Raw genomic sequence first — 25342 nt, 5'->3', positions numbered from 1 at the left:
GGGGCTGGGGGAGCTCACAGAGCAAGGGAGAAAGGGCAGCAATTACCCGCCTTCCCCACGCAGGGCTCAGGGTGATGGGAGGAAAGTATGTTAGCAGCCAGAGGGGAGAGAAAAAGAGCAGGGCACATCCTCAGCCTGTGTAATCCTGCCCATCTCTGTGGCTTCGTTTGCTGGCAAGGGGTTCTTGCTGCTTTACACCAGGTAGCAAAGCAAGGCTGTGGCAGCTCTTCTCACTGCTAGGGGTATGGGACAGGCTGGCAGCTCCCTGCCCACCGTTGCTCTGGGGTGATGCCCGTGTGTACAGCATTGGGGCTGATCTGTGATGGAGCGAATGCCAGCGGTGCTGGTGTGGGTTTGGGAGTGATGCTGTGGGTGGAAAGCTGTGAGTGTGGCTCTGACCTGTTGCCTGTGCTGTGGGGCAGGAGGAGGAGAAACCAGAGCCACAAATCAGACCCAGTGCAGAGGGCCCTGAATTCTGGGCTCGTGAGAAGCTGGGACGAGCCTGTAAATTTTGCTGTTGGCAAAACGCTGACACGGTGGAGTGGAAATGCACCCCCAGAATATGCTCAAATGTACTAAATGGTCCTGACCCCCTTTTCCCTGCTGGGTTTGCCTGGCCCCTAACCGGCCCCTGGGAGAGGATGCCCTACATAACCCCTTGGACAGGGGTACTGTGGACACCCCACTGCCAACCCGGGGAGTGCAGTGACCTTGAGAGCTGGGACACCAGAGCATATAACCTCCAGATGCAAAAGGAGAGGCACGTTTCTTCACGGCACATTTAATTCTCCAGCAACTGAGTTGCCACATAACCCCCCCCCTCCCCTTTCCCTCTGCTGCTGTGCTGGAGAAAAGCCGCTTATGCAATTTCTGCTGTTCCCTTTGTTTGCACGCTGGCCAGGAGGAACTACTATTCTTATTCCTATTACCCGTAAGTAATTGTCATTCTCTCTCTCCTTCACCCTTCCTCCCGGCCGCCCCCCTCGCCTTGCTGCTCCAACAAGTCCTTTTCTCTGCTGAGTACAATTTAAGGGCCTTTTTGGCTTGGGGGAAAATCGTGCTGCTGAGCTCGTTAGGGACTGGGAGTGATGGGGGGAGTGGGCAGCCGCTCCGGGTTGGGTTCTGGATCACGCACCAAGATGCCGACATGGGCTCAGATGTCCTGTTCCTCCTTCCCTTGGTTTAATCCCTGCTCTGGCTTCTTGGGGGCTGATGCTGCCCCTCAAAAACCCTCAGTCTGGGTTGGGATGTGAGATTCTGGTCCTGGGCTTCCCCAGCATCTTTGATTAGTGCCTATGGGGACCTTGCACAGGGGCGTGAAAAGGCTTCCTGGTGGATGCTGAGCACGTGGGCAGTCAGAGGGTCCAGCCTGTCCCTGGAGCCTTCTCTTCTCTAGGCTGAACCACCCCAAATCTCTCAGCCTTTTCTCCCTTGGGTCATTTCTGTGGTCTCTCTCCACCAAGTCCATGTCCATCTGGTACCTCCTGTGCTCATGCAGTGCACAGCGATGTGCATGGTGTGTTGGACGGTCTGTGTGGCATGGGACGATGGGTGGGGGATTGCTGGGACAGCCCTGTGCAATGCCAGCTGGCCAAGCAGAGCCTTTGCTTCCCTGAGGAGCATTTTGGGGAGGGGGACAATGAGTATGAGCAGCAGGAGGTGCTGCAGCTGGTGAGGGATGATCCACGTGGGGCTTTCAACTGGCTCAGAGCACGGGAAAACCAAAGTGTGGCAACTGCTGGGGGGTAATAATCCATCCTGCTCCCTGAAATAGTCTGAACCCGGGAGCTTTGGGGGAGTTCTTACAGCACTGCCGGCTCAGCCCTGCTTACACATGCTTGTTCCCTCCTTCCTCTCACATCCCCCTGCAGAAAACCTGTCAACATGACCAAAGCCACCATTAACTACCGCCACGAGAAGACACACATGATGAGTGCCATCGACAGGAGCTTCACCGACCAGAGCACGCTGCAGGAGGACGAGCGCCTGGGGCTGTCCTTCATGGACACCCACAACTACAGCAACCGTGGTAAGGACAGGGAACTGCAGCAGCCCCCCTGCTCCCCTCCAGTGCAGCAAGGGTCCCCTAAATATCTCAGAAATCATCTGAAATACTTAGCCAAGGCTGGGTAGTGGGTATTGCATCTGTTTTAGCCTGATGTGTGTGACATGCTGGAAGGAAACCTCCAAGGGCATCACTCAAATCTCTTGTCTGTAGTAGCTTTGATTATTGTCCTGGTTTTGCTGCAGGAGAAACCACTCGTGGGTGGTTTGAGTTGGGTCTCTGCATCTCCACCTCGTGAAGTCGAGGTCTGGGCTTGTGTTGGGAGGGTTGAGGCCACATGCAGCTTGGACATAAGCTCTGGCTGCAGCCCCCCAGAGCTGAGTGAACCCCCTATTTCAGCTTAGGCTGAGGTCACAAGCTTTGCTCCAGCCTTCAGCCAGCACACTCGGTGTAGCTTTGCTCCACGGTGTTCTGCACAGCCCTGGGCTTCGAAGGGTTAAAGAGCCACCGCGTTCACATCAGAGGGAGACTGATAATTTAACACCCACTGGAGTATGCATCTCCGTGCTGATTTAGTTGTAAAATAACTCGTTGGATGCCCCAGTTTCAACCATATGCTAATAACATCTGTTACAGTAACTTCAAGATGCCGCTTACCCACAGCTCTTCTCCACCGGCTGTGGGATTAATACGCTTCCCGGCATTGTCTCGTGGATAATAGAAGCCCAGAGGGCAAACTTTTCCTCCTCTTAGTACATCTAGCTAGGTGTATTATTTTTCAGTTGCTGTCCTTGAAAGGCTCGTAGGCTGCTGGGGCTTGTGAGTGGGCTGAGCTGAGGTCGCTGGTCCTGGGCTTCCTCAAGGAAGGGGGCTTTGGGGCCGCATCCTGCTCCTGCCCGCTTGCTGGCTCTGCTGCTGGCTGGTCCCCGTCCCTCTGGTTGGTAGAGGGTGGAGGGGGAGATGTGGGGAGCTCAGGGGCTCTGCTGCAGCAAGGACAGCACTCCCCACCTGTAATCATTGTTAGTTAATCGGGTAAATGAACAGGCTGCTGTGTTACCAGCTGCAGGCTGTTCCCCCACAGAATGATGAGGGTTGGAAGGGACCTCGAAAGATCAATTAGTCCAGCCCCCTGCTAGAGCAGGATCCACCTCGATTAGGGCACACCAGAACATGTCCAGGTGTGTGAATGTCTCCAGAGGAGGAGACATTCAACCATGCCTCAGTTTCCCAAAGTCACTAATGCTTCTCACAGAAACCCAGGTGGGTGCTCAGCATGTGGCTGCACGGAGCTGTCAGCACCTTGCAAATGCCTACACTGGATTTCTCCTGGAGCCCATCAGCTGTGCTGTGGGGCACAGTGTGGCCCTCCTGTGCTGTCCCATTGGTCCAGCTGTGCATTGGCATCTTGGAAGGGAGATGTTTCTGGTTGGAAAGGTTGGGGCAGCATCTCCTTGGGTGCTGCAGTGCCCCATGGAGACTCTGCCTGGCGCATGTACTGCACTCACACCACTCCCACCTTGTACCAGTGGGTGGGAGGTGCGGGCAGGAGGTGAGGGGCTGCTCCTTGCAGCAGGCTGGTCCTTTGAGCAGACCTGAAAAAAAACCAAGGCTGGGAGCTCTGTGGGTGAGGAGGGGTGGTTTTGAGAAGTGTTGTTAAGGGAGACCATGTACAGGATGCACTGTCTTGCAAAGCTGCTTCCCAGCAGCGTGTGGCCGGTGCTCCCAGCTGGGTGCTGCAGGATCCCAGCCTGACACATCTCTGGGCAGCAGCGGAGAGTGTTGGTTTTTGTGCAAACCCAGATTTCAGGACCCTGGGGTGGGACTTTGCCCTTGATAAATGGAGGTGAGGCCTTAGTCTGGCTCTGCTGGTAATTACATGGCAAAGGCATAAACTGGATAAGTACTCCATAAACTCCCCGTTAAACAGCAGCGAGCTCCGTCTGTGTAGTAAGGTGCTGGTTTCTAGCAGTGAGGAAGATTCAACGTGAAGCTGGGCTGGAGGCTTGGCCAAGGCGATTTTTCAAGTCATGTGAATATTTGGGCACGTAGCTCTTGCTTGTCTGGATGGGAGTTAATTGCTCCAATCGATGGGAAATGAGCTTATTAACCCCCTTAAGATGTAATGGGTGCTTCTGGCTTTGTGGTGTAGGAGAAGCTGCAGAGAGCACAAGGAGGGCCTGGGCCACTTGCAGTCCCCAGAGAGACTGTCTGCAGCACCAGCATCTCCTGGGGATGTTCCCAGGTGCCCTCTCATCCCTCCATGGGTGCAAGGAAGCGATGGGGATGTGGTCCAGGGCTTTGCACCCCTGACAGCCCTGGCTCTCCCCTTCCCTCCTGCAGGCGACCAGCGCAGCAGCGTGGTTAATGAGTCCAGCAGCTTGCTGGGGGGCTCCCCCCGCCGCCAGTGCGGCCGCAAAGGGTCCCCATATCACACTGGGCAGCTCCATCCCGCCGTGCGGGTGGCGGATCTCCTCCAGCATATCAACCAGATGAAGACAGCAGAAGGCTACGGCTTCAAGCAGGAGTATGAGGTGAGAGCACCTTGTGCTGGTGTCTCGGGGAGGGTGGGAGGTGGGATGGACAAGGTGACGTGGGTGGGACCTGGAGAATCTGCTCCAGACCTGGAGCTGCAGCGCTGAGGACGGCAGGAGCTGGAGCTTGCAGCTCTCCATGCAGACCCCGTCAGCATGTGGGGTGTTCCCTGGGTCTGGATCACATCTCTGGTCCTGGAAGCTCAGGATTTAATCATCATGGTGAACAGGCCCCTGAGGTGAGCCAAGCCAGCTCTGCCAGCCAGCTGCACCTCCCCTGCCTGCAGTGCATCATCCCACCTCTCCCACAGGGACTGGGGATGCTTCTCCCTTCCTCAGGTCCTCCTGGGCACTGTGATGTTGTCTTCTCTCTCCAACCTGCTTGCCCTGCCATAAGCACAGACACAACCTAAACCCTCTGCAGCCTGGCAGCTCCCAAGCCTGTGGAGACCCCAGGGAGAGGATGGAGACAGAGTGATCCCAGGGAAGCAGGGAGTCCCCCACAAAGGTCCTTAGCTGCATCATGTCCATCCCACCTCCTTGAGCCAGAGGGTCTGTAACAGAGCGTGTTACTCCGCACGCCTCTGCCCCAGCGTGTCTGGTGGGGTTGATTTCCCAGCTCCTCAGTGTCCCACAGGTCTGGCAATTGAAATATCCCAGTGAAATTACTGTTTAATGCTCAGTTGTTTCAAGTGCAGGAGGGGTTTTTTCCCCCCCTCCTTCTCCCCCTTTCCACGTATTGGACAAACCCAGGCTTGCCATAATCATTAGTGCTCCTTGAAAAGCTGCTGTATGTTCTTGGAACTAGTCATTTGAAAGCACTCAGATATTATGGGAGGGGAGCAAACATGTAATTTCCTTCCACTTTCCTCCTCTTACGCCAATCTCTGAATGTTGCTGTTATTACACACAAACCTGTTCTGTGCTGGGGAGAGGAAGGGGGATGGAATTTAGGAAAAAAAACCCAAACCCAACCCAGAATCCCCCCCCACCCCTCCAAAGTAGGTGGTAAATAATTCGCTGGAAAATGAGATGTTTTGGGGATGCAGCAGGCGCGTGTAGCCTGGCAGAGGGCTGTGGAGATGGGGAGGGGGCTGTGAGATGTGTCTGATGGGGTGGGATGACCACCCTGTCTGCCTTGCTTCCTGGGGAGTTTGTGGGGCTGGTGAGGGGAAAACCCATGGTCCTGCCCTTAGGTTGTGACAGCCATCCCTTCCTTTCAGAGCTTCTTTGAAGGCTGGGATGCTTCAAAGAAGAAAGACAAGACCAAAGGGAGACAGGATCATGTATCGACATGTGAGTGGCTTTAAGAAAGGCCTTTAGACACCCTGAACGGCTTGAACAACCTTCTGGAGGGCTTTGGGGGCTTCTTTTTGGGAGATGTGTGGTCCACAGCAAGGAATGAACTGGTGGGGTTTGGTCAGTGAAAGGCCTGAGAAAGGTCCTTGCTCAGTGAGCGTTCCCAGGCTGAGAGCTCCTGTTTGGGCATTGGCCACTGGAGTGAATTGGAGGGTTGGAATTGGACAGCTCTAGAGGATGGGACATCTTTGGGTGGTGATAACATCACCATGGTACTCTTCCTGGTGGTGCTGGAGGGTCTCTGGTAGTTTTATTGTATGAACTCTGGAGAAACTGTGGCCTTGCCTCAGGGAGCTTCTGGTGTGGGTGTGCAGGATGAGCCAATGGGGTGAAAGGGTGAGGTTTTAGGGTAGAAGTTTATAAAGGCTGTCCTGGGGCCCGTCAGGGTGACAAGCTGTCCCCATGCTTACCCTCCCACCCTGGCTGCTGATGGTCCCTTCTCCCATTCCCTCCAGATGACCGTCACCGAGTGAAGCTGCACCCGCTGCTGGGCGATCCCAACTCAGACTACATCAATGCCAACTACATCGATGTAAGTGGGGACAGTGTCTGTCTCTGGGGGTGTCTGACTGGGATAGGAGTTTCCCATGGACCCTGTGGACTATCAGGGTCCGTCCAGCTTAGACAGCCCAGGTCAGGTGGATCTGTGCATCCCTGAGACACGCCATGAAGAGCCTGCCTGGTTTATTTATGTCCATCAGCAAGTTCTGCTTGCTGCCTCTCCTCCTCCTCCTCTGCTCTGGTCTATCCCTCCTCTCTCATTCTCTCTCTTGTCCCCTTTTCCACCCTCTCTCTTCTCCTCACTTGCTCTTGTGGCCATCCTTCCTCCCTGGGTGGAGGATGCAGAGGTTGAGTGTGCTGAGGGACCAGCTCACCCTGGCACACCCCCTTGGTTCTGTGTCTGTGAGTCTGGGCAGAGCTTGGCCCTGGGGTCCTCTGAGAGCGATGTCCCCCCTGTCACCTCCAGTGATGCTGAGACCAGGAGAGGTGCAGGAAGGCTCTTTTGGGCCCCGGGCTCAAGCATCTCCTGAAGCAGCAGCACATCCCACTCTTCCTTCCTTTCCAGAGGATATCTTCTGGCAGTGGTGGCCTTGCCCTGTGCCTGAGCAGCGTCCCTGTGCCTGTCCCCTGTCCTCATGTGTCTCCTCTTCCCTGGCTCTCTGTGACCTGGTCTGGGCTCTAACCTGTCTCTTGAGCTGTGCCTCACTAATGTCTCTGTCTCTGATCTCTTTCTCTCAAACCTGTGTCCCAACGGGATCGTTAAGATTCGGATTAACCGAGAAGTAAGTAGATGGTTCCTCTCTCCTTCCTTCTCTCTGCTCCATCTCTTCCCAGTTGTTGTGCTGGGCAGTGTGGTGTTTAATAGCATCTGGGAGAGGCAGGCTGGGAAAACGTGGGAATAAACTCTGGGGAAGGGGAAAGTGAGGCTGAATTCAACCCATGAAACCCCCCTGTGAAAGGACCTGTGGTGGATGGAGAAGCTGCCATCACCTCCATGCATGTAGTGTGGTTGAACTCAGCTGGACCCATGGTCAAGGTGTGGGACACCAGGTCACAGGTCCCTTTGGCACTGATCTTGCTGGAATGTGCTCTTGGGGCTGGCACATCCCTCAGAGAGGGGTGAGGGCTGCCCAGAGAGGGGGTGGATGCCCCATCCCTGGGGGTGTTCAAGGCCAGGTTGGATGGGGCCCTGGGCAACCTTGTGTAGCTCCAGGCCTGGAGGTTGGTGTCCCTGCCTGTGGCAGGGGGTTGGAGCTCTGTGACCCTTGGGGTCCCTTCCAACCCAGACCAGTCTATGATTCTTGAGAATTGGGAATAGTCCAGTAAGTTGCTGGGGTAAAGGAGGAGCGCTGGACTGTCAGTACCACGTGGCTGCTGTGGGATGGGACGTGATGATGTTGCTGTGCTTGGCAGCTGTACCAATGGCATGGGAGCTGGGATCGAGCTGGCAGACCCCAGGATATCCCTGGGGTGCTGCTGGGGATTTTGGGTGAAATAACAGGGATGAGGGTTGGGCATTACATGACCCTTCATGGAATGTAGGACGTGCACCCTCCCAGGACAGGGTGTAGCGGGTGCAGTGTGGCTGCTGAGCCTCCTCTTCCTCCTGCGGTGGTGGATAGTGCTGCACCAGTACCTGGGACTTGGCCCAGCAGATGTGAGGACCCATCACCACTTGGGTGACTGGGAAATGTTTTACTAGGCTGTGCCAAAGCCCCTGAGTGTCCCAGTGTCCCCCCAGCTTGAGGCTGATGTCTCTCCTTCCCTTGCAGGGCTACCACAGGTCCAACCACTTCATAGCCACACAAGGTGAGTTGCCCCTTCCCTCTTCTCCCTCCCTTCTCCACCAGATATCCTCCCTGGTGGGATTTAACCTTGTGTGGCCAGGAAGGGGAGGGAGTGGGCCAGTTCAGGGCCAAACTGAGTGGTAGCAATGTGGGAGCAGCTCCCTGCCACCCCACAGCACCATGTATCCCTGGGGGGAAGGGGTGGTTTCAGCCAGCATGAAGGGTATGGGGGTGGGGGGGCGGTTGGCTTAAAATGCTGGGGGTTGTTAGTGCCACAGAGGGAAAACATGGTGGCATTGAGGTGCCCATTCATTCCCAGTGGCCTTTCCTCCATCCCACAGGGCCCAAGCAGGAGATGGTGTATGACTTCTGGCGCATGGTGTGGCAGGAGCACTGTTCCAGCATCGTGATGATAACCAAGCTGGTGGAGGTTGGACGGGTGAGGACCCCATCCCATCCCATTCCTCTCCCTCCTGGCTCCAGTTCTACCAGCAGCTTCCCCCACAGTGCCAAAACCCCATCCCATCATCTCCTTGCAGGTGAAATGCTCCAAATACTGGCCAGATGACTCTGAGATGTACGGGGATATCAAGATCACCCTGGTGAAGTCGGAGACGTTGGCCGAGTACGCTGTCCGCACCTTCGCTCTCGAGAGGGTACGGTCCCACTTCCACCCCCAGCTGAGGTGCAGCTTCTGAACCCCTGGGGATGCTGGTAGCTGCTTCCTTTGCCTTTTCCCTGGCTCTGTGCTGAGCAGCTCAGCGCTGCTGCCGTTTGAGCAGCGAGTGAGTGTTTCATTTCCCTGTGAGCAGCGTGTAGTTGTGGGGGTGGGAAGGATGCTCTTTCTCCTCTGGAGTGGAGCGCAGGTTACGTGGCCATTACTCTTCAGCGCGTTACCTGGGGATGGAGCTGGTGTGATTTACCCCTTAATTTACAGGAATGTGAAATTACCATCTAGTACAGGGCAGGTAGCAAAGATGCTCCTGAAATGAGACCCGTAGCTGCTGCCGTCACCTCCTCCTCCTCCTCAGATGGTTTTTTAACCCTCTCGCAGTGGGGAGGAGGGGGCTGCAGGGCTGTTGAAGCAGCCAACTGCCGTGTGGTACATTGGGCTGGATGCTGAGCTGGCGAAATCATGGATTTCCAAGAAAAATCGGGCATTTGTGTGGTTTGGGCAGGATTTTTCCTGCCACGTCCCCTCTCTCCATCTCATCCTTCCCTTGCAGCGGGGTTACTCGGCCCGGCATGAGGTGAAGCAGTTCCACTTCACGTCGTGGCCCGAGCATGGTGTCCCCTACCACGCCACGGGGCTGCTGGCCTTCATCCGCAGGGTGAAAGCATCCACGCCGCCCGACGCCGGCCCCATCGTTATCCACTGCAGGTACCTCCTTGGCTGTGGGGCAGAGCCAGCTGGGAGGGAGCATCCCCTTTTGGGATGGGGTATGGGGGTGTGGATGGTCCCTGGGTTGGGGACAGTGTCTTAAGTGGGTGCTCTGGCTCTGAATGATGCTAAAATATTCAGCAGGGGGATGTAAAATGTATAAATTGGGTTCACAGCAAGGAAAGGTTGGGGCAGGGAAGGCATCCGGGCTGGCACTGTGGGGTAGGATGTCCCTCTGTGATGGCATCCAGCTGCAGAGTGTCACCAGTGGGCTAGTGGCAGCAGGGATGGGGTCTGTGTCTGGTCTGGGGCCAAGGGACAAGCAGGGACCAGCACTTCTTTGGGGGCTGCCCCAGCACCCAGCTCCGTCCTCGTGGTTGAGGGTGGGTGAGACTGGCAACTCGACCAATGCTGATGGTCAGGATGGGTGAAGAAGAGAGGTGGGGAGGGACAGCAGGGACAGACTGACAGTCCCGTTCCTAGCATTACCCCCAGGGCAGTCCCCATGGGGCTCACGCTGAGCTGGGACACCACCAGTGGTGGCATGTCTGAGCTGGAGCAGTGGCTTTCCATCCCCTGAGCAGGCATCCCCACGCGATGGGTTAATGGCTCTTCCTCCCCTGGGCAAACAAGGAGGAGCTGATGAGCAGGAGGGATTTTTTCTTTTTATTTGATTTCTCCCTGTCAATTGCCTCATCAGTATTCATTCACCAGCAGCAGCCAGTGTGATTAGTGCCCATAGCCTGTAATCACTGATAATCACGATGAGTGATTCATCAGCCCCAGAAATTAGTATTTCACTGGAAAAGACTTTTGAGGAGAGGAGCGGGAGGAGGGGGAGGAGTGGTTCTGTTCCTGAGGCATCGTGGGATGGGTGGCAGCTGGTTTTTGGCTGTGAGTCCAACCATGCCAGGATTTTGGATCTATCTGCTGCTGAGGGTCGTCTGGCCCCAGGCATTGTGCTGGGCTCAGTCTTGACCCAGTTCCCTCAGTGGAGGGAATTCAGAGCCCTTTGGTGGCTGGAGTACTTCCCTGTGCTCTGGGGGCTTGGTGCTGAGCATCCTTGACCATTTGGGGTGGGATCCTGGAGGACTGTCAGCACCTGGAGGGTTTAGCTGCTGGGTTCATTGTGTAAGAGCATGTGCTGTGCTGCCATGAAGCAAAAATGAACCTAGGAGGTGGTACCCACCCTCCCACCTGCTGCCAGAACATCGTGCTGCCCCCAGGCTGGGCACAGTGCTTTAAGGTAGAGCCAGGCTGTGGTTAGGGAGATGTGGCAGCCCTGCTTGGACCCTGGCTGCCCCCACATCCATGGGCAGGGGCTGTATGTGGAGCACCCACGCAGACCCTGCTCTGTGCCCACCGACACCTCAGATGCTGTGCAGACTCAGAACACGTTTGTGGTGTTTCCCCCTCTCTGCCCCCAGCGCCGGCACGGGGAGGACTGGCTGCTACATCGTCCTGGATGTCATGTTGGACATGGCTGAGTGTGAGGGTGTTGTGGACATCTACAACTGTGTGAAGACCCTCTGCTCACGGAGGATCAACATGATACAGACAGAGGTGAGCAGGTGTTGGGAACAGCCAGGGACACGTGGGGCTGCTGTCACAGGCGGGTTGCAGAGGTTCAGCCCCCTGTACTCTCCTTTTTTCCCACCCCTGCCCCCAATAAAGGAGCAGTACGTCTTCATTCACGATGCCATCCTGGAAGCCTGCCTGTGTGGGGAAACCAGCATCCCTGCCAGCGAGTTCAAGCCTACCTACAAGGAGATGGTGAGGATAGAGCCGCAGAGCAACTCCTCGCAGCTGCGGGAAGAATTTCAGGTGAGTGGCTACAACCCCCTGCAATCCCCCTTGCTCCTCACCCTGGCTGACCAGCATCAGGCTTCTGGGCAGGGGGTTTGGCCCCGGCGCAGGTAGGAAGGGAGCTGAGGGGAGCACATGTACCCACAGACCCTGAACTCGGTGACTCCCCACCTGGATGTGGAGGAGTGCAGCATCGCCCTCCTGCCCCGCAATCGGGAGAGGAACCGCAGCATGGACGTCCTGCCGCCCGACCGATGCCTTCCCTTCCTCATCTCCGTGGATGGAGACAGCAACAACTACATCAACGCGGCCTTAACTGATGTGAGTGTGCTGCAGGGAGGGAAGGGGATGGTTTGGGGTGTCTCAGGCAGCTTTTCAGGGTGAAACCTTGCTTGGTTTGAATTTGCAGCCCTGTTATGTGCGAGGGCATGAAGGCACATGGGGTAGGGAAGGGCTGGGGCTGGTGTTGTGGGGTCCTCCAGCACTTCTTTTGTGTAGCAGCATCTTGTCTCTCTTACAAAGAACTTCTCAGCAGCTCTGGGAAGCTGCACACAATGAATCTTCCTGTATTTCCTACATGGGAAGGGGAAGGAGCTCTGGGAGGGGTTGGTAGCACTGAGACCCTGTTGTGCTGCCAGCACCCCGCTGTGCACCTTGCCCTGACCCTGGTGCAATTCAGGGGACTCTGAGCTGCTCCCAGAGCTGCTGTGCACCCCGTGGTGCTGTCAGAAACGACACCCGAGATGACAAAGCTCTTCCCACCCACCATCCAGGAGGATGCTGCTGGCTCTGAGCCCTCACCCATCAATGGGGCACTTACCACCCAAACCAATTTCCTTTGGAAAGAAGCTGGGGTGCTTTGCACAGGTGGTGCTGAGCCCCATGGGCAGTGCTGAGCCCTGCAGCACCCAGGGTACCTTCCCCAAACCTCCCTGGTCACGGCTGAGTGCTGGCATCCAGCTGAGCCCTGCATTTCCTTACCCCTCCGGTGATTTATCTCCCAGTTACCTGCTCGTGCAGCAAAAAGCAGCTTGTAAAGCAGAGGAGGCTGCTGGCTTTGGGACAGGAGCTTTGTTTTCAGCTGGTTTTGGTGTTTGCATAGTCGTTTTATTTTTATACACCGCTGAGCTGCCCTTAATCTCTGCTCCAGGGTCAGCGAGTAGAAATGTCTCTACAGACAGGAAAAACTCTTAGGATGAAATTCCTGCTGAAGGAATAAACCTCATTTCCCTCTTTGGAGGGAGGAAAAAAACCCAAGACAGCTCATTTTGTTTGAGCCCGCAGTCTGTCTGTCTGTCAGATGGGGTTGGTCTGTGCTGCCCATTGCTGGTGCTGAGCGTGGTGCTGGCAGCAGGATGGCTGAGCCATGTTCTGCTCTGTGCTGGCTGCCATCCTTTTACACCAGTGCCAAGGCAAAGCCAGTCCAGCCCCCTCTGAAACCCCCCTCACTCCGTGGCTCTCATCACTCTCCATGGGGGCAGAAAGTGAGGGTCTTGCTGGCTGTCCCAGGGATGGGGTGGGTGGAAGGTTTGGTAAGGGAATAAGCTGATTGAGGGGGTTTTGCAGTGGCAGAGGACACTTAGCAAGAGCGTTCTCTGCTCTGTTCCTATATCTGAGGAGGCTTTAGCTGAAGCATGAGCTCCCCATCCACTGCCAAGCTGGTGCTGGGGTGATTGAGGGGTCAGATCTCATTCCAAACAGGAATGAGAAGTAGTCTTCCCCCCCCACTTCCTTCTTGCAGTCTCTAGGGACCTTTCCCTCTGGTTTCCTTTCCTCCCCAAAAAGACCATTGACCCCATTGCCTCTTGGCTGCTCTTGGTGCCCAGTCACAGGATGATGTGGATGATGCTTTCACTTGGGGCCAGGGTGCAGAGTTGAGGGCTGGGGCCACCCATCCACCGTGGCTTCTGCTTGTTCTTGGCTCAGATGTGACACCTTTCCAGTAGCTGTTTGTGCAAAACACCCTTCCTTGCAAGGACTGAGAGCAGGAAGTGGGTCCTTTCATCCCCACCAAGACCTGTTTCTAGCTCACAGCTTGGGGGTAACTGAGGCCATGCTGGGGGCCAACTCCACTCATCCATGGAGAAGATAGCTTTGGTGGCACTAATCGTTTGGTTGGCACTGTCTTTTTTTGGGGTGTGACAGCGGTGGCTTTGGTGCTGCTGACATGTCCTTAACAGTGCTTGTCTTCCCTCTCCACAGAGCTACACCAAGAGTGCTGCCTTCATCGTCACCCTGCACCCGCTGCAGAACACCACCACCGACTTCTGGCGGTTGGTGTATGACTATGGCTGCACCTCCATCGTCATGCTCAACCAGCTCAACCAGTCCAACTCTGCCTGGGTGAGTCCTCCTGGCCCCGCAGGTGCCCTTGTCCTGCTTTGTCCCTGCTGTCTTGGCAGCCCTTAACTTGCTTGGATCACCTCCTGCTCTGCAAGGGGGTCCAGGAATGGCTGCTGCCCCCTGGGATCTATCTCCTGGAAGCACAGGGATAGCCAGTGGGAGCCTGAGACATGTGGAAGAAACAAACTAGCCTGCTGGTGTTGTGTTGGTGTTAGTGTTGTGTTACTCTGCTGTAATCTTTGTGAATACTCAAGGGATATAGAAGGTTACTGACCAGTGTAACCTGATCATTATAATGAATTGATTTTTATCCTCCTTTCACAAAGGGGAAACTGAGGCACATAGGATTTCCCACATTCATCTTCCAGGGACACTGGTGGCTTCTGAATGCTGCTTTGCAGATCAGCCAGTTGCAAAGTGCCTCTCCCATGGGCTTTATGGTGTGATGGCATGTGCAGATCTGCCAAACTGGAGGGGAGGTGTCCCCTCTCACCTGGGGGCCCTGCTCAGCCTCACCTTGCTTTGGTTTCCCAGTGCACCTCTCCCCCAGAATTCCCTGGAGCACTCCTACCATTACCAGAGCGGATGTAAAAGTCTGCTACAGGTCTGTAATGTTAATTCAATGAGGAAACTTACTGGATTTTTACATAAAATTAACATTATAGACTCTTAATGGATGTCTGGAGAAGACTTCATTAGCTGGCTTATTTTACGAGTTGAGATCCAGACACTCAGTGTAAATGATCCAAAACGGCAGTTGTGCCGTTTGTCGCAAGGATGCAGATGGATGCGGCACCAGGACAGAGTGCTGGGTAAATATGCTGGTGTTTATTTATATATATATATATATATATATATATATATAAAAGTATGCTGGACACATGCAGAGCTGTGGAGCACACCCACGTGTCCCTCTGTGCTGAGGTAATGCAGCGTGCTCTGAAGGACCTATCCAAGGGGTGACATGAAGCAGACCCTGAGCATCGAGGGGTGTCCCTGGGGGAGGGTCTCGCCTTGCAGAGGTTTGCCAGGAGGGGAGGCAGGGCTGGTCCCAAAGAGTTTCCCAGCTCATGTGCTTGCTCAGAGGAATTGCTCTTAGATGAGGTTCGTGTTTAACGAAGCAGTCAGCCCAGGGATGTGCTGAAAGGAGGGAGTGTATGGAAGATAAATTCTGGACCAACTCAGGAAGCTGCCCACTGGTTTGTGAATGGAGGAGGACTTACTCATCACGTGATGGTTGGAGACAGTCTTGAGCATAGTGATTGTGAAATGAGAGAGACTTTGATTCTTGAAGGTGTAAGGAGGGGGGTCAGCAGAACTGAAGAAGTTATTTACCATTGAGAATAGACAATCTCTGTGTGAGATTATATAAAGTGAAAACAGAGAGAAGCTCAAATACTTCCTTCCTACATCGTGATGGATTGCCTAGCATGCCCCACTTTGGAGACCACGGGCTTAGGTTTTCGAAGTCTTGGATGTCTTCTGCTGGAGATGGTGTTACAAGCCTTCAACCTGGTTTGGTACAAGTAGCATCCCCCTCTCTGGATTAGTGTTTATAACGCCTATGACTTCATCAGCTGCATTTCCATCCATGAACCTTGCTTGAACTAATGTTCCGACATTAATCAGCTTTTCAAGGACTTAGTGCAGAGCTGGAAGATGGGATTGAAGATCTCCCTTCTCCATAACCCAAGCCACCGATTCAGCAATGCCTATTATAAAGTCATCAGGACAAGGCATGAGATGATACACCTTCATCTGCTGCTTCCTGGTGCCAGTTGAATTGGCTGTTGTCCTCTTCATCTGGCGTTTGGATGCTTAACTTGGGAGGTGGAGTCGCATACTTACCCTGGGATCTAATTTAGGGAAGCTTTCCACAACTGGACTGTGCTGGATGTTGACTGTGAACCCATGAACTCATCATCTAATTTCTCATGAGTGCTGGGATATTTTTTTTTTTCAAGTGTGGAGCATCCTCTTCAGCAGGTGTGAGAGGGCTGCTCTCCCCAAACCATGGAATGCCCTCTTCTGTGGAAAGGAAAAGGGATTATGAAGTAGCATCTTGTTTAAATGCTCCAGGGAAACCTCTTCTCTAAAGGAAGACTAAGTAAATGCAACAGGAGCGAGTTCTCATGGTGTTTCTTGTGTCTCTGAGTCCAGAGCAGAGGATGTTGGTGCAGAGTCAGCACCCAAGGTGGCTCGGTATGGATGAGCAGACCTCTGGTCCCAGGGTGAGGATGGGGCTTGGCACATTGCTGCATCAAGGCCTGGCTGGCAGCAGGCTTTGCTCCCACTGAGATGGACCTGCCTGGCTTCCCTCTGTGTCCCCCCCTTCTGAGGGACAGAAGGGCTTTGCCCACAAGCGTGGCTGTGGAGCAGAGCAGCTGTGCTGCCCAAGCAGCAGGCTGGTCCAGCGAGGGGAGGGTGAGTGATGCTCCCACGTGCGTTTGTCACCGTGATTCACATTTGTCCTCAAGTGCACTGAGAAACCTACCAGGAACCTTAAAAAACCCAGCCCTGCACCGTGCCACTGCGACCATCCAGCACCTCCCATCGACAGCCCCAGCACCAGCTGTCGGCTGAACCCAGCCCCAGTGGACCACAGCAGGGAAGGAGGCAACAAACCCAATTATATTTCTCTCTCTCAACCTCTTCTTTCATTCCATGGCCCAGAAACACCATTCAGCCTCGTAGGAGCTGCCTGCTCCTGTACCATCCTCCCCCAAGCCTCCACCACTGGCCACTGTCCCCTGACACCATCTAATTGGGGACTCTGCAATTTTTCTTCATTACTCAGCCCTGGTCGCTCTCTCTGGACGCTGCTTTGCTGGGGTGGCCGTGTTATTTAGCTGGATCTTAAATGTTTACCAGTTTAGGCCCAACAGGTAATAAATCAACCTTTACAGCAGGCAGCTCTGAAAGGTGACTTAGAGGGTATATCCCTCACTTGAACTATGTCTTGCTGGAGGAAGTTTTAATATCCAAATTATAGCTCTGAGCCTGGAAGGCTTGGAGATCTGGGAGATTTATAGCCCCTATTAATAACCAATTATTTCTCAAACACGTTGGCCGTGCAGTTAGGCCCCGGCTGTTAGACGGCCCGAGATGCTAAATGCCCTGTTAGAGCACCATGACAAACATCATATATTTTGTGTGGATGCTGGTTTCCCAGCTGTCACAGTGTGCAGACGGTCACAGCTGTGACCCTTGGACTGAGCCAGCCGTCACAGGAAGGGAATGGGCTTGTTAAAGGGCAGCACAAGGGGGATGGATTTGAGCTGAAGGAGGGAAGGTTTAGATGAGATATTAGGGGGAAGTTCTTTCCAGAGAGGGGCTGGAATGGGCTGCCCTGAGAGGTGGTGGCTGCCCCATCCCTGGGGGTGTTCAAAGCCAGGTATATCCCTCACTTGAGGCCCTGGGGAACCTTGTGTAGCTCCAGGCCTGGAGGTTGGTGGCCCTGCCTGTGGCAGGGGGGTTGGAACTCTCTGATCCTTGGGGTCCCTTCCAACCCACACCATTCTGTGATTCTCTGACTCTGTGGTCACTGTCGTGCTGGACATGTGTTGGGGAGCAGAAGCTGCAGGCTGGGATCACTTTGGCTTGGAGGGATGTCCTGGCCATGGGGAGAGAGGGACTGTTGTTCCATGTTGCTGCTGGTGACAGAGCTGCTTCTGAGGCCACTGAATCCCTAGGTTGGAAAAGACCTTGAAAATCATTGAGTCCAACTGTTCCTGCCCTATGCTAAACCATATCCCTAAGTACCTCATCTAGCCTTTTTTTTTTTTTAAACACACCCAGGGTTGGTGACTCAACCTCCTCCTTGGGCAGCCTGTTCCACATCCTGACAACTCTTTCAGTGAAGAATTTTTTCCTAACATCTGATCTGACCCTGCCCTGGTGCAGCTTGAGGCCATTAAGGCCATAAACATAAAGCCAGTGGGGTTTTCAGCAGAAGTGGAACAGCCAAACTCTGCTCCATCACAGCGCAGAATCAGGCCCATGCTTACCAAGGCAGGGCCCATCCTGCATCGTCCTGGACCAGCAAAATCCATCACCAGGAGCATCAGCTGTTGTGTTTCTGTTGTGGGATGAGTGCTTTATGGATGCCAGGGATGGACCTGACCTTACAGCTTTGATCCCTCCATCCAGCCATGTGTCATGGTCCCGCATGAGTAACGGCATCGCAGGTCTAGTACCTCATCTCGGGGCCACCACTTCATCCCACTGGATGCTGCCTGTGATGCATGTGTCCCTGTGCACGTCATGCTGAGCTGTCCATCTTCTCTCCACAGCCCTGTTTGCAGTACTGGCCTGAGCCAGGGCTCCAGCAGTACGGCCCAATGGAGGTGGAGTACGTCTCCGGAGCAGCAGATGAGGACATCGTGTCCCGTCTCTTCCGAGTCCAGAACATCACACGGGTGAGGGTCTCTCCTCTGGCCCTTTGCTGGTGAAGGGTGATCATGGGGTGCTTCACCTGTGTCTCTGTGGGTGCCCAGGTGCCCCCCAGGTATCTCCCAGTCAGAAGTCTGGGTTGGGTGGGCACAGGGGTGGATTGCTTTTGTTAGCCACTGCTTTTGGGAGGGGCTGGGGTATCACCAAGAGCTTCTTTATAGGAATGGAATCTCCTTTGGAGAGCAGAAGGATGATGTGTCTAGATGAGAATTTATAGTCCTACAGCTTGGTATTGCCTGGCCAGGCAACTTTTCACATAAGCTAACTGAATGGTGCTGTAGATGCTGGTGTCTTCTCCATCCTGATCCAGCCCCAGCTCTCCTTCTGGCAGAGAGAAGGCTGTAAAACTGACATTGACTCCATCCAACCTTTCTGGAGTCTATAGCTCCTTGCAAGACTTAAGATAACTCTGTAGAAAGACCTTCCTCATCCTTCCCAGAGGTCTATCTCTTCCCTGCCACACATGTATCACAAGATGGAGACTCCCTGCATGGGTACAGCAGCTCCCCTGGGACCAGCAGAGCCCTTTTTGCCTGGAGGGTGAGAAGATCTGCCCAGGCTTTCACCTGTAGTTCTTGTCCCATTGATGCTTGGCTGGTTCACCTTGCCTTTAAATGAAGAGGAGCTCAGTGAAATTGGGAATCATAGAGACTTTAAGGTTGGAAAAGACCTCAGAGATAATCAAGTCCAACAGTCAACCCAAAATTACCATGTCTAGTAAACTGTGTCCTGAAAAGGAAGGAACAGGATCTGCAATGAACAGCCTGTGTGGGTGCAGAGCTGTTTGATTTCACTACAAAAGCTGGTGGAGAAGAGGTGGCATCTCCTAAGGGTGGGCAAGAGGCTGAGGCCAGTGCCCTGGTGAAGGTCAATGGTAATTAGGGAGCTTGGAAGGCGAGCAGCTTGGCTGATGGGCTGTCTGGGAAGGGTGCTTCAGCCTGGGATCTAGGGTTGGAGGAGATAAAACCTGATTGTCTGGACTCTGAACACTAAGAGGGTTTTGGTTCCTGTTCCCTGTGGGAACATCTGGCATTTCCTGGGTGCCAGCACAAAATCCTTCAGCAGTAGTGCTTCGCTCTCAGGTGGTGCAGCACGTCCCTGCAAAATTAAAATGCAGTGAGATTGGAAACCTGGCTATAAGAAGAGATTTCCCCAGGGAGCAGATAGCTGGAGGAGTGCTGCTACTTGCCAGGCCTTGCTGGGTGTTGGAGGCTGTCACACATCCTCCAGAGCCAGCCAGAGCTTTCACCTGAGCTCCAAAACAGATCCCAGAGCTTTTCTCCCCAGGCTACCAGAGGATTTTTCCCCTGGTTTTAACTCCACTTACTTGTTTTATCTTCCCTGTCTGCCTTCCAAAGCTGCAGCACAGGAGGGTCAGCCCATCCCAGCCATGCCACTGACCCACACCAGAGCTCCCAACAAGGTTCAGAAACACCCCGGTATGTTTGGAGTGTGCTGGTTGCAGTGGGCACTGATTGCCCTCAGCATCCACTCCCAGGCTGGGGGTTCCTACAGAGCCACAGGAATGGGGTCCCAGTTGGGGGGAGGGGTTTGGTGCTCACCCTCCCTCCACATCAGGCATCTGAAATTGGGTGGACAAAGCCCTCCACAGCTGGGAATCCTCCATCTGCATCTGGTTCCCCTCTCTCCTCCAGTGTGTGCTCCCCAGTCAGGATGCAGTTGGAGTGTGAGCACCCTGGTTTCATCCCATCAGGTGCTCCTGATACCCCAAGTGCTTCTGAGCAGGAGCCCCACATCTGCCTGGATAGAGCCTGGCCTTGTCTAGCTTCATGGGTGTAAACCCAATAAGATGGCCAGGGTGCTAGGATGGGCTTCCACCACCCCCTGCCTCCCTGGCTGGCAGCTTCTCATCAGCCTCCTGGCTTAAAGGACACAGCAAAACACCTCCCCTGGGACCATCTGTGTGTGCAAGGCAAAGATGCGATGGACAAGTCTTGGGGAGGCTGGAGGTCTGTTCTTGTGATACACCATCAGTCTGGGACACTCTGATTGAGGATGATCCGTGTCAGCAGAGCTTCCCCTGGGTTGGATGGGATGGAGCTGGTATGAGCTGCAGAGGAGAGGGCTGAACCATCCACATTAAAGCACCAGGAAAGGGTTTTCCTCTTTCCTGCTACTGTTCATGTGTGGTGAACCCCTCCTGCTCTCCATCCAGCCTCCAGCAGAGGCAAAAGGCCTCTCAGCCTGTGGGCTCAAGCTGATGAGGTTTTGCTCTTCTAGTTGCAGGAGGGACACCTGATGGTCCGGCACTTCCAGTACCTGCGGTGGTCGGCGTACAGAGACACCCCAGACTCCAAGAAGTCCTTCCTGCACCTCCTGGCCCAGGTGGAGAGGTGGCAGAAGGAGAGCGGCGATGGCAGGACTGTGGTGCACTGCCTGTGAGTGTCAGCTGGAGAGCAGCGGGCTCTGCTGCTGGGGGGAGATGTTACCAGCTCACCTGCCCACAGTTCTGCCTGGAAATCCTCTAAAAAGCCATCACCAGGGTGACTTTGTCCCCAAGATGGTGCTCTCTGTCCCACAGTGTGATTTTTGAGCCAGGTCACCGTGTCAAAGCTCCTCCATAAGATGGCTGCTCAGTGGGAGTGACACCCACGAGCAGCACCCCTGCGCTCACGCCTGTGCCCTGCCTTGCAGCAGCACTCAGCAGAGGTCTCAGCCCTGTGCATGGAAGGGGCTGTGCAGGGATGCACCAGGAGCTGTGCATCTCCCACTGCCTGCTCCTCATTGAGGTGGACATGCTTTCCATCCCCAGCTGGGTCTGGCTCACACAAACACCCGTGTGTGTCTCCTTGGATGGGACCTCGCACGTCTGTAGATTGGTAGAGACAGCAGACAAACCTGTAATCAGAAATTAATTACAGCCTTGTCCATCTTCATTAGCTGAAGGATAACTTGAGAACATGCTTTATGAAACACTGGCATCATGTTCTCTCTTCCTCTCCCTGGTCCCCTTTCCTGTGGGGGGGGTGGGATGGGATCAGCCTGAGATGGAGTGAGGAACCCAGGGAGCTGCTGGGTGAAATGTGGGATGGTTCCTCCAGCCAGCACTGCCCAGAAGTTGATCAGCACAGGGTCATGCTGCAGAGGGGAAGAGGGTGGTAGAGGAATACAGGGGCTTCCTGAAGTCACATGAGGAATCTGTCTGTGGCAGGGCTGGAAACTCAACCCAGTCCAAGATCCAACCTTGTTGGTCCAAAAGGGTGTTTTCATCTTGTATCGTGGATCTTGTGAGGACTGAAGGGCAGGACCACAGCTCCTGCTGCCATGGAGGTCTGGTCCTCCAGTTTGGGACCCTGCTCTGGGACATCTCCTGGGATGCAGGGATGGATGGGTAGGGGAACTAAAGGATGCAGGAAGATGCTCTAATGCCATCTTCTCACCACTGACGTGGCTGTTTCTCCCACCAGGAACGGAGGTGGCCGGAGCGGCACCTTCTGTGCCTCCACCATGATCCTGGAGATGATCAAGTGTCACAACATGGCAGATGTTTTCTATGCTGCAAAGACCCTCCGCAACTACAAGCCAAATATGGTGGAGACCTTGGTAAGCACCAGACACTGCCAACCTCCACCCTGGCTGCTCATTCCTGCTCATCCCTCTGACAGGGAGGGGAGGTGCTGGGGGATGCTCACCTCCCAAACCCCAAATCCTGATTAGCTTTATGGGCATCCTCACACAGTGCATGTCTTGGTGAGTGTGCCAGCATGAGCTGGGGATGGACAGGGAGGTGAGGTGACTCTTGAAAGGAGCCTTGGGCTTGTCTTCATCTTGCTGTGCTGACATGTCCTTGGCGTTGGCATTGGACTTGTCTGACATCCTTCCCAGGAGCAATAAAGCTGGTTCACATTAATTCACAGGATGTAATTGAAGCTCTTCGGAGGGTTTGTGGTACCAGGAGCTTCTCTGAGGTGAAGTCAGACAAATTCCTGTTGGAAAGATAAAAGGGAACTGTGTTTTGAGTGAAATGAAATTGGTGGCCAAGCTGCTGGGGGCAGCGATGGAGCCACGTTTCCTGATGGGGAGGCTGGAGGTGGCAGTGGGTCAAGGTGAAAAGCCTGTGCCCTATTTCAGGCCCTGAGTAACAGGACAGGGGAGGGAGCAGACGTGTGTCCATCCCCACGGTGGAGGCATCCAGGTGCCTAGTGATGTTTTAATAGCAAGTCAGCCAGAAATGTTTCCCCTGTTTGGATTATAAAATCCCTGAGTTGAAAAATGAAATGGTTTTGAGGGAGGGGATGTGATTTGCATGAGGAATTAAAGTGGAGGAGGAGGTGAGGGTGGGGATAGGAAGCAGAGGGAGGGGATGCAGATAATGGAGAGATGATGTGACAAGCATGAAGCCACCAGACCCATTGGGCTAAATTGCAGAGGTATTAAAAAAAAAAAAAGAGGCAACATTTCACATCAGGACACAAGCATCCTCCAGCCTCAAATGAACCTGAACCATCTATTCTGGGAATCCCAATCTATTGGAGTCACTGGGAGGCCGGATCCTTGCCTGGTGTAAAGAGCCTCAGCCCAGCGTGTAGCAGTTTCCTGCTGCTCCTGCCTCTTCCCCCTCTGTTTGCCTGTGGGGTTTATTTTTATGTGATGAGAAATGGAAACAATCCTTTCACTTAATCCAAAAAGCATTATGTGGGTTTAATCTAAGCTGTGGCAGCCTCCTCCCTTTGAAGCCCTCTGCCCCTGCTGCCCGCTCCCACCTGGGGTCCCCGAGCAGCCCCCCACCCACATGGGGATAACAGGATTGTCCTGCTGGTGCTCAGGCTGCTGAGCAGGATTTTGGGAGATGAGCTCTCCCCTTTCCCTCCCTGCTGTTACACCCAGGATGCTCCTCATGGCAGCATCAGAAACCTGATTTTTGGGGTTTCCTTACCCTCTGCCCCAGCTGGTTTTACTTGTTGGATGCTTGAAGGAGCAACATCTTGTGGAGATGGGCACTTCCAAGGGCTCCCCTGCAGTGTTCTGGGCTGTGAGTTGTATGAGGACAGGAGGAGGGATCTGACTGCCTTCAAGCCCAATTTTGATGATTTTTTTTCTCTAAACCCAGGAGCCATCATGCTGGGCTTTCCCTTTTGCACTTGGGGAACCAGTTGGGGTGGGCAGCAAAAGGTGGAGGATGCTGATGCTGTCCATAGCCAGACAGGAAAGGATGGGAGAGTGAGCCTGGTCCTGCTCTAGGCTCTGAGACCTTTCCCACCCGCACCCCGTGGCTCTGGCCCTGCTGTCCCAGGCAGATCAGAATTTGTCCTGAGTACTGAAATGCTCATTTGTTTGGCATTTCCCTTGGAAAATGTGGATTTTTGGAAGGGAAAGCTCCCAGAACTTCCCTTTACGCCTCTCCCTCACTATGTGAAACACAGACATCCAGACCAGATCTTTGCCAGGGATGGAAAATGGTATTTTTTTATTTGAAGCAGGAGAATTTGTGAGGAGAACGGGCTGGCAAGTGGAGCAGGGCGTCTCCAGTAATCCCACAGCCAGACTGGGATGCTTGCCTGGGCACACTCCCCATTTGCAGCCTCTGCTGAACTTGAAAATAAAACCTCTCCCCTGTTTCATGCCTGGGGGTTTATTTCAGGCACCTCTGACCCCAGACCCCATCATTCCCATGTCTCTGCTGCCACCTGATTGACATGTGTCAGTCACTGTGGTGGGAGTCAGGCATGGCTGAGGCTTGAGCCTGGCACTGGGGCTGCTCCCTACAAACCTGGTGTAGTGAATAAACTCTGTTTCCTTGGTAAGGGGATGTCACAGTCCTTGTCCATCCTTCAGGGGAGGTAGAGGTGCTGCATGGCCCCAGAGCGCAGGGAATAGCAACCCTTGTGGTGATACAGGCCTGGGGGAGACTGGCTGGGGAGCTGTCAGGCAGAGAAGGACCTGGGGGTGTTGGGTGACTGCAGGCTGAATATGAGCCAGCAGTGTGCCCAGGGGGCCAGGAAAGCCAATGGCATCCTGGCTTGTGTCAGAAATAGTGTGGCCAGTAGGTCTGGGGAGGGGATTGTGCCCCTGGACTGGGCACTGGTGAGGCTGCACCTTGAGTGCTGGGTCCAGTTCTGGGCTTCCCACCATAAGAAGAACATTGAGGTCCTGGAGTGAGTCCAGAGAAGGGCAACCAGGCTGGGGAAGGGGCTGGAGGGCAAACCCTCTGAGGAGCAGCTGAGGGAGCTGGGGGTGTTCAGCCTGGAGAAGAGGAGGCTGAGGGGAGACCTTCTCCTCACCTCCACTGATCTGCCAGGAGGGTGCAGAGAGGTGGGGGTTGGTCTCTTCAGCCAGGGGACAGGAGATGGGACAAGGGACAATGGGCTCATGCTGTGCCAGGGCAGATGGGAGGGAAAAGCTCTTCCCTGTCAGAGTTGTGGGGCTGTGGCACAGGCTGCCCAGGGAGGGGCTGAGTCACTGACCCTGGGTGTGTTTAACAGACAGGTAGATGAGGAGCTCAGGGATGTGGGTTAGTAGAGGACAGGGATGGTTGGACTCGATCTTAAAGGTCTTTTCTGACCTTGTAATGTGATTCTGTGAACGTGTGTGGATGTGAGGGACGGGTCATCCCCTTCCCCAGCAGTGGGTGGGGGAAACTTTCTTTGGGAAACCGTTTCTTGGGGAGCATAAACCACTTTTTTATTTTTTTTCTCTCTCTCTCCAAACAGGAGCAGTATCATTTCTGCTATGACATAGCACTGGAATATCTGGAGTCCCTGGAGACCAGATAGCACCTTGCCAGGAGAGCGGTGGCAAGGGCTTGCGCAGGGGTCGTGCCAACCGTGCGTCTCGCGCTGGGACGTTGTGTTAGTGCTGAAGGTGAGGAGGGAGACAGCAAAGGACCCCAGCAGGACACCCATCAGATCAAGAAAAACAGAAGGACGTGGGGACGTGTTGGCTCCTCCCTATCTTCATCCTCTGCTCTCCATCTTCCCACCCTGAGCACATATGAGCGGCCATGGGTTGGATGCCATGACTCGCCCTGTCCTGTCCCTGCATCACTTTGAGTCATGGTTGTGGGGCTGGTGTGTGCAGGATGCGGCCCTGTGCTGCTGCCTGGGCATCTCTAAAGCAGCTGCAACGGAGGCCAGGGAGGGGAGGAGGATGACAGAAGGAGCTGAGGCCATTTCCCAGCAGGGAAGGATGGATGTGTGGAGAAGAGATGTGGCTTTTC

The 25342-nt window shown here is 54.4% G+C and overlaps 1 protein-coding gene across 1 annotated transcript in view; it reads left to right on the top strand.

Moving 5' to 3' along the window:
- The window catches only part of PTPRU (protein tyrosine phosphatase receptor type U), a gene marked incomplete at both ends in the record, with an annotated part of 65124 nt that extends 40225 nt beyond the window's left edge, over positions 1-24899 (top strand). Inside the window, 16 exons of the mRNA XM_084274223.1 lie at positions 1872-2029; positions 4346-4536; positions 5760-5832; positions 6351-6427; positions 8169-8205; positions 8525-8622; positions 8723-8839; positions 9410-9564; positions 10992-11127; positions 11239-11388; positions 11518-11691; positions 13573-13713; positions 18006-18131; positions 20407-20564; positions 21594-21729; positions 24837-24899. Coding sequence (XP_084130349.1) covers positions 1872-2029; positions 4346-4536; positions 5760-5832; positions 6351-6427; positions 8169-8205; positions 8525-8622; positions 8723-8839; positions 9410-9564; positions 10992-11127; positions 11239-11388; positions 11518-11691; positions 13573-13713; positions 18006-18131; positions 20407-20564; positions 21594-21729; positions 24837-24899 — 1990 coding nt within the window. The remainder of the gene's footprint in view (positions 1-1871; positions 2030-4345; positions 4537-5759; positions 5833-6350; positions 6428-8168; positions 8206-8524; positions 8623-8722; positions 8840-9409; positions 9565-10991; positions 11128-11238; positions 11389-11517; positions 11692-13572; positions 13714-18005; positions 18132-20406; positions 20565-21593; positions 21730-24836) is intronic.
- Positions 24900-25342: the final 443 nt, after the last annotated feature.

The sequence above is a fragment of the Gallinula chloropus genome, assembly GCF_964237585.1.
Source record: "Gallinula chloropus genome assembly, chromosome: 22".
NCBI lineage: Eukaryota > Metazoa > Chordata > Aves > Gruiformes > Rallidae > Gallinula > Gallinula chloropus.
This window is presented reverse-complemented; position numbering and strand designations above follow the sequence as displayed.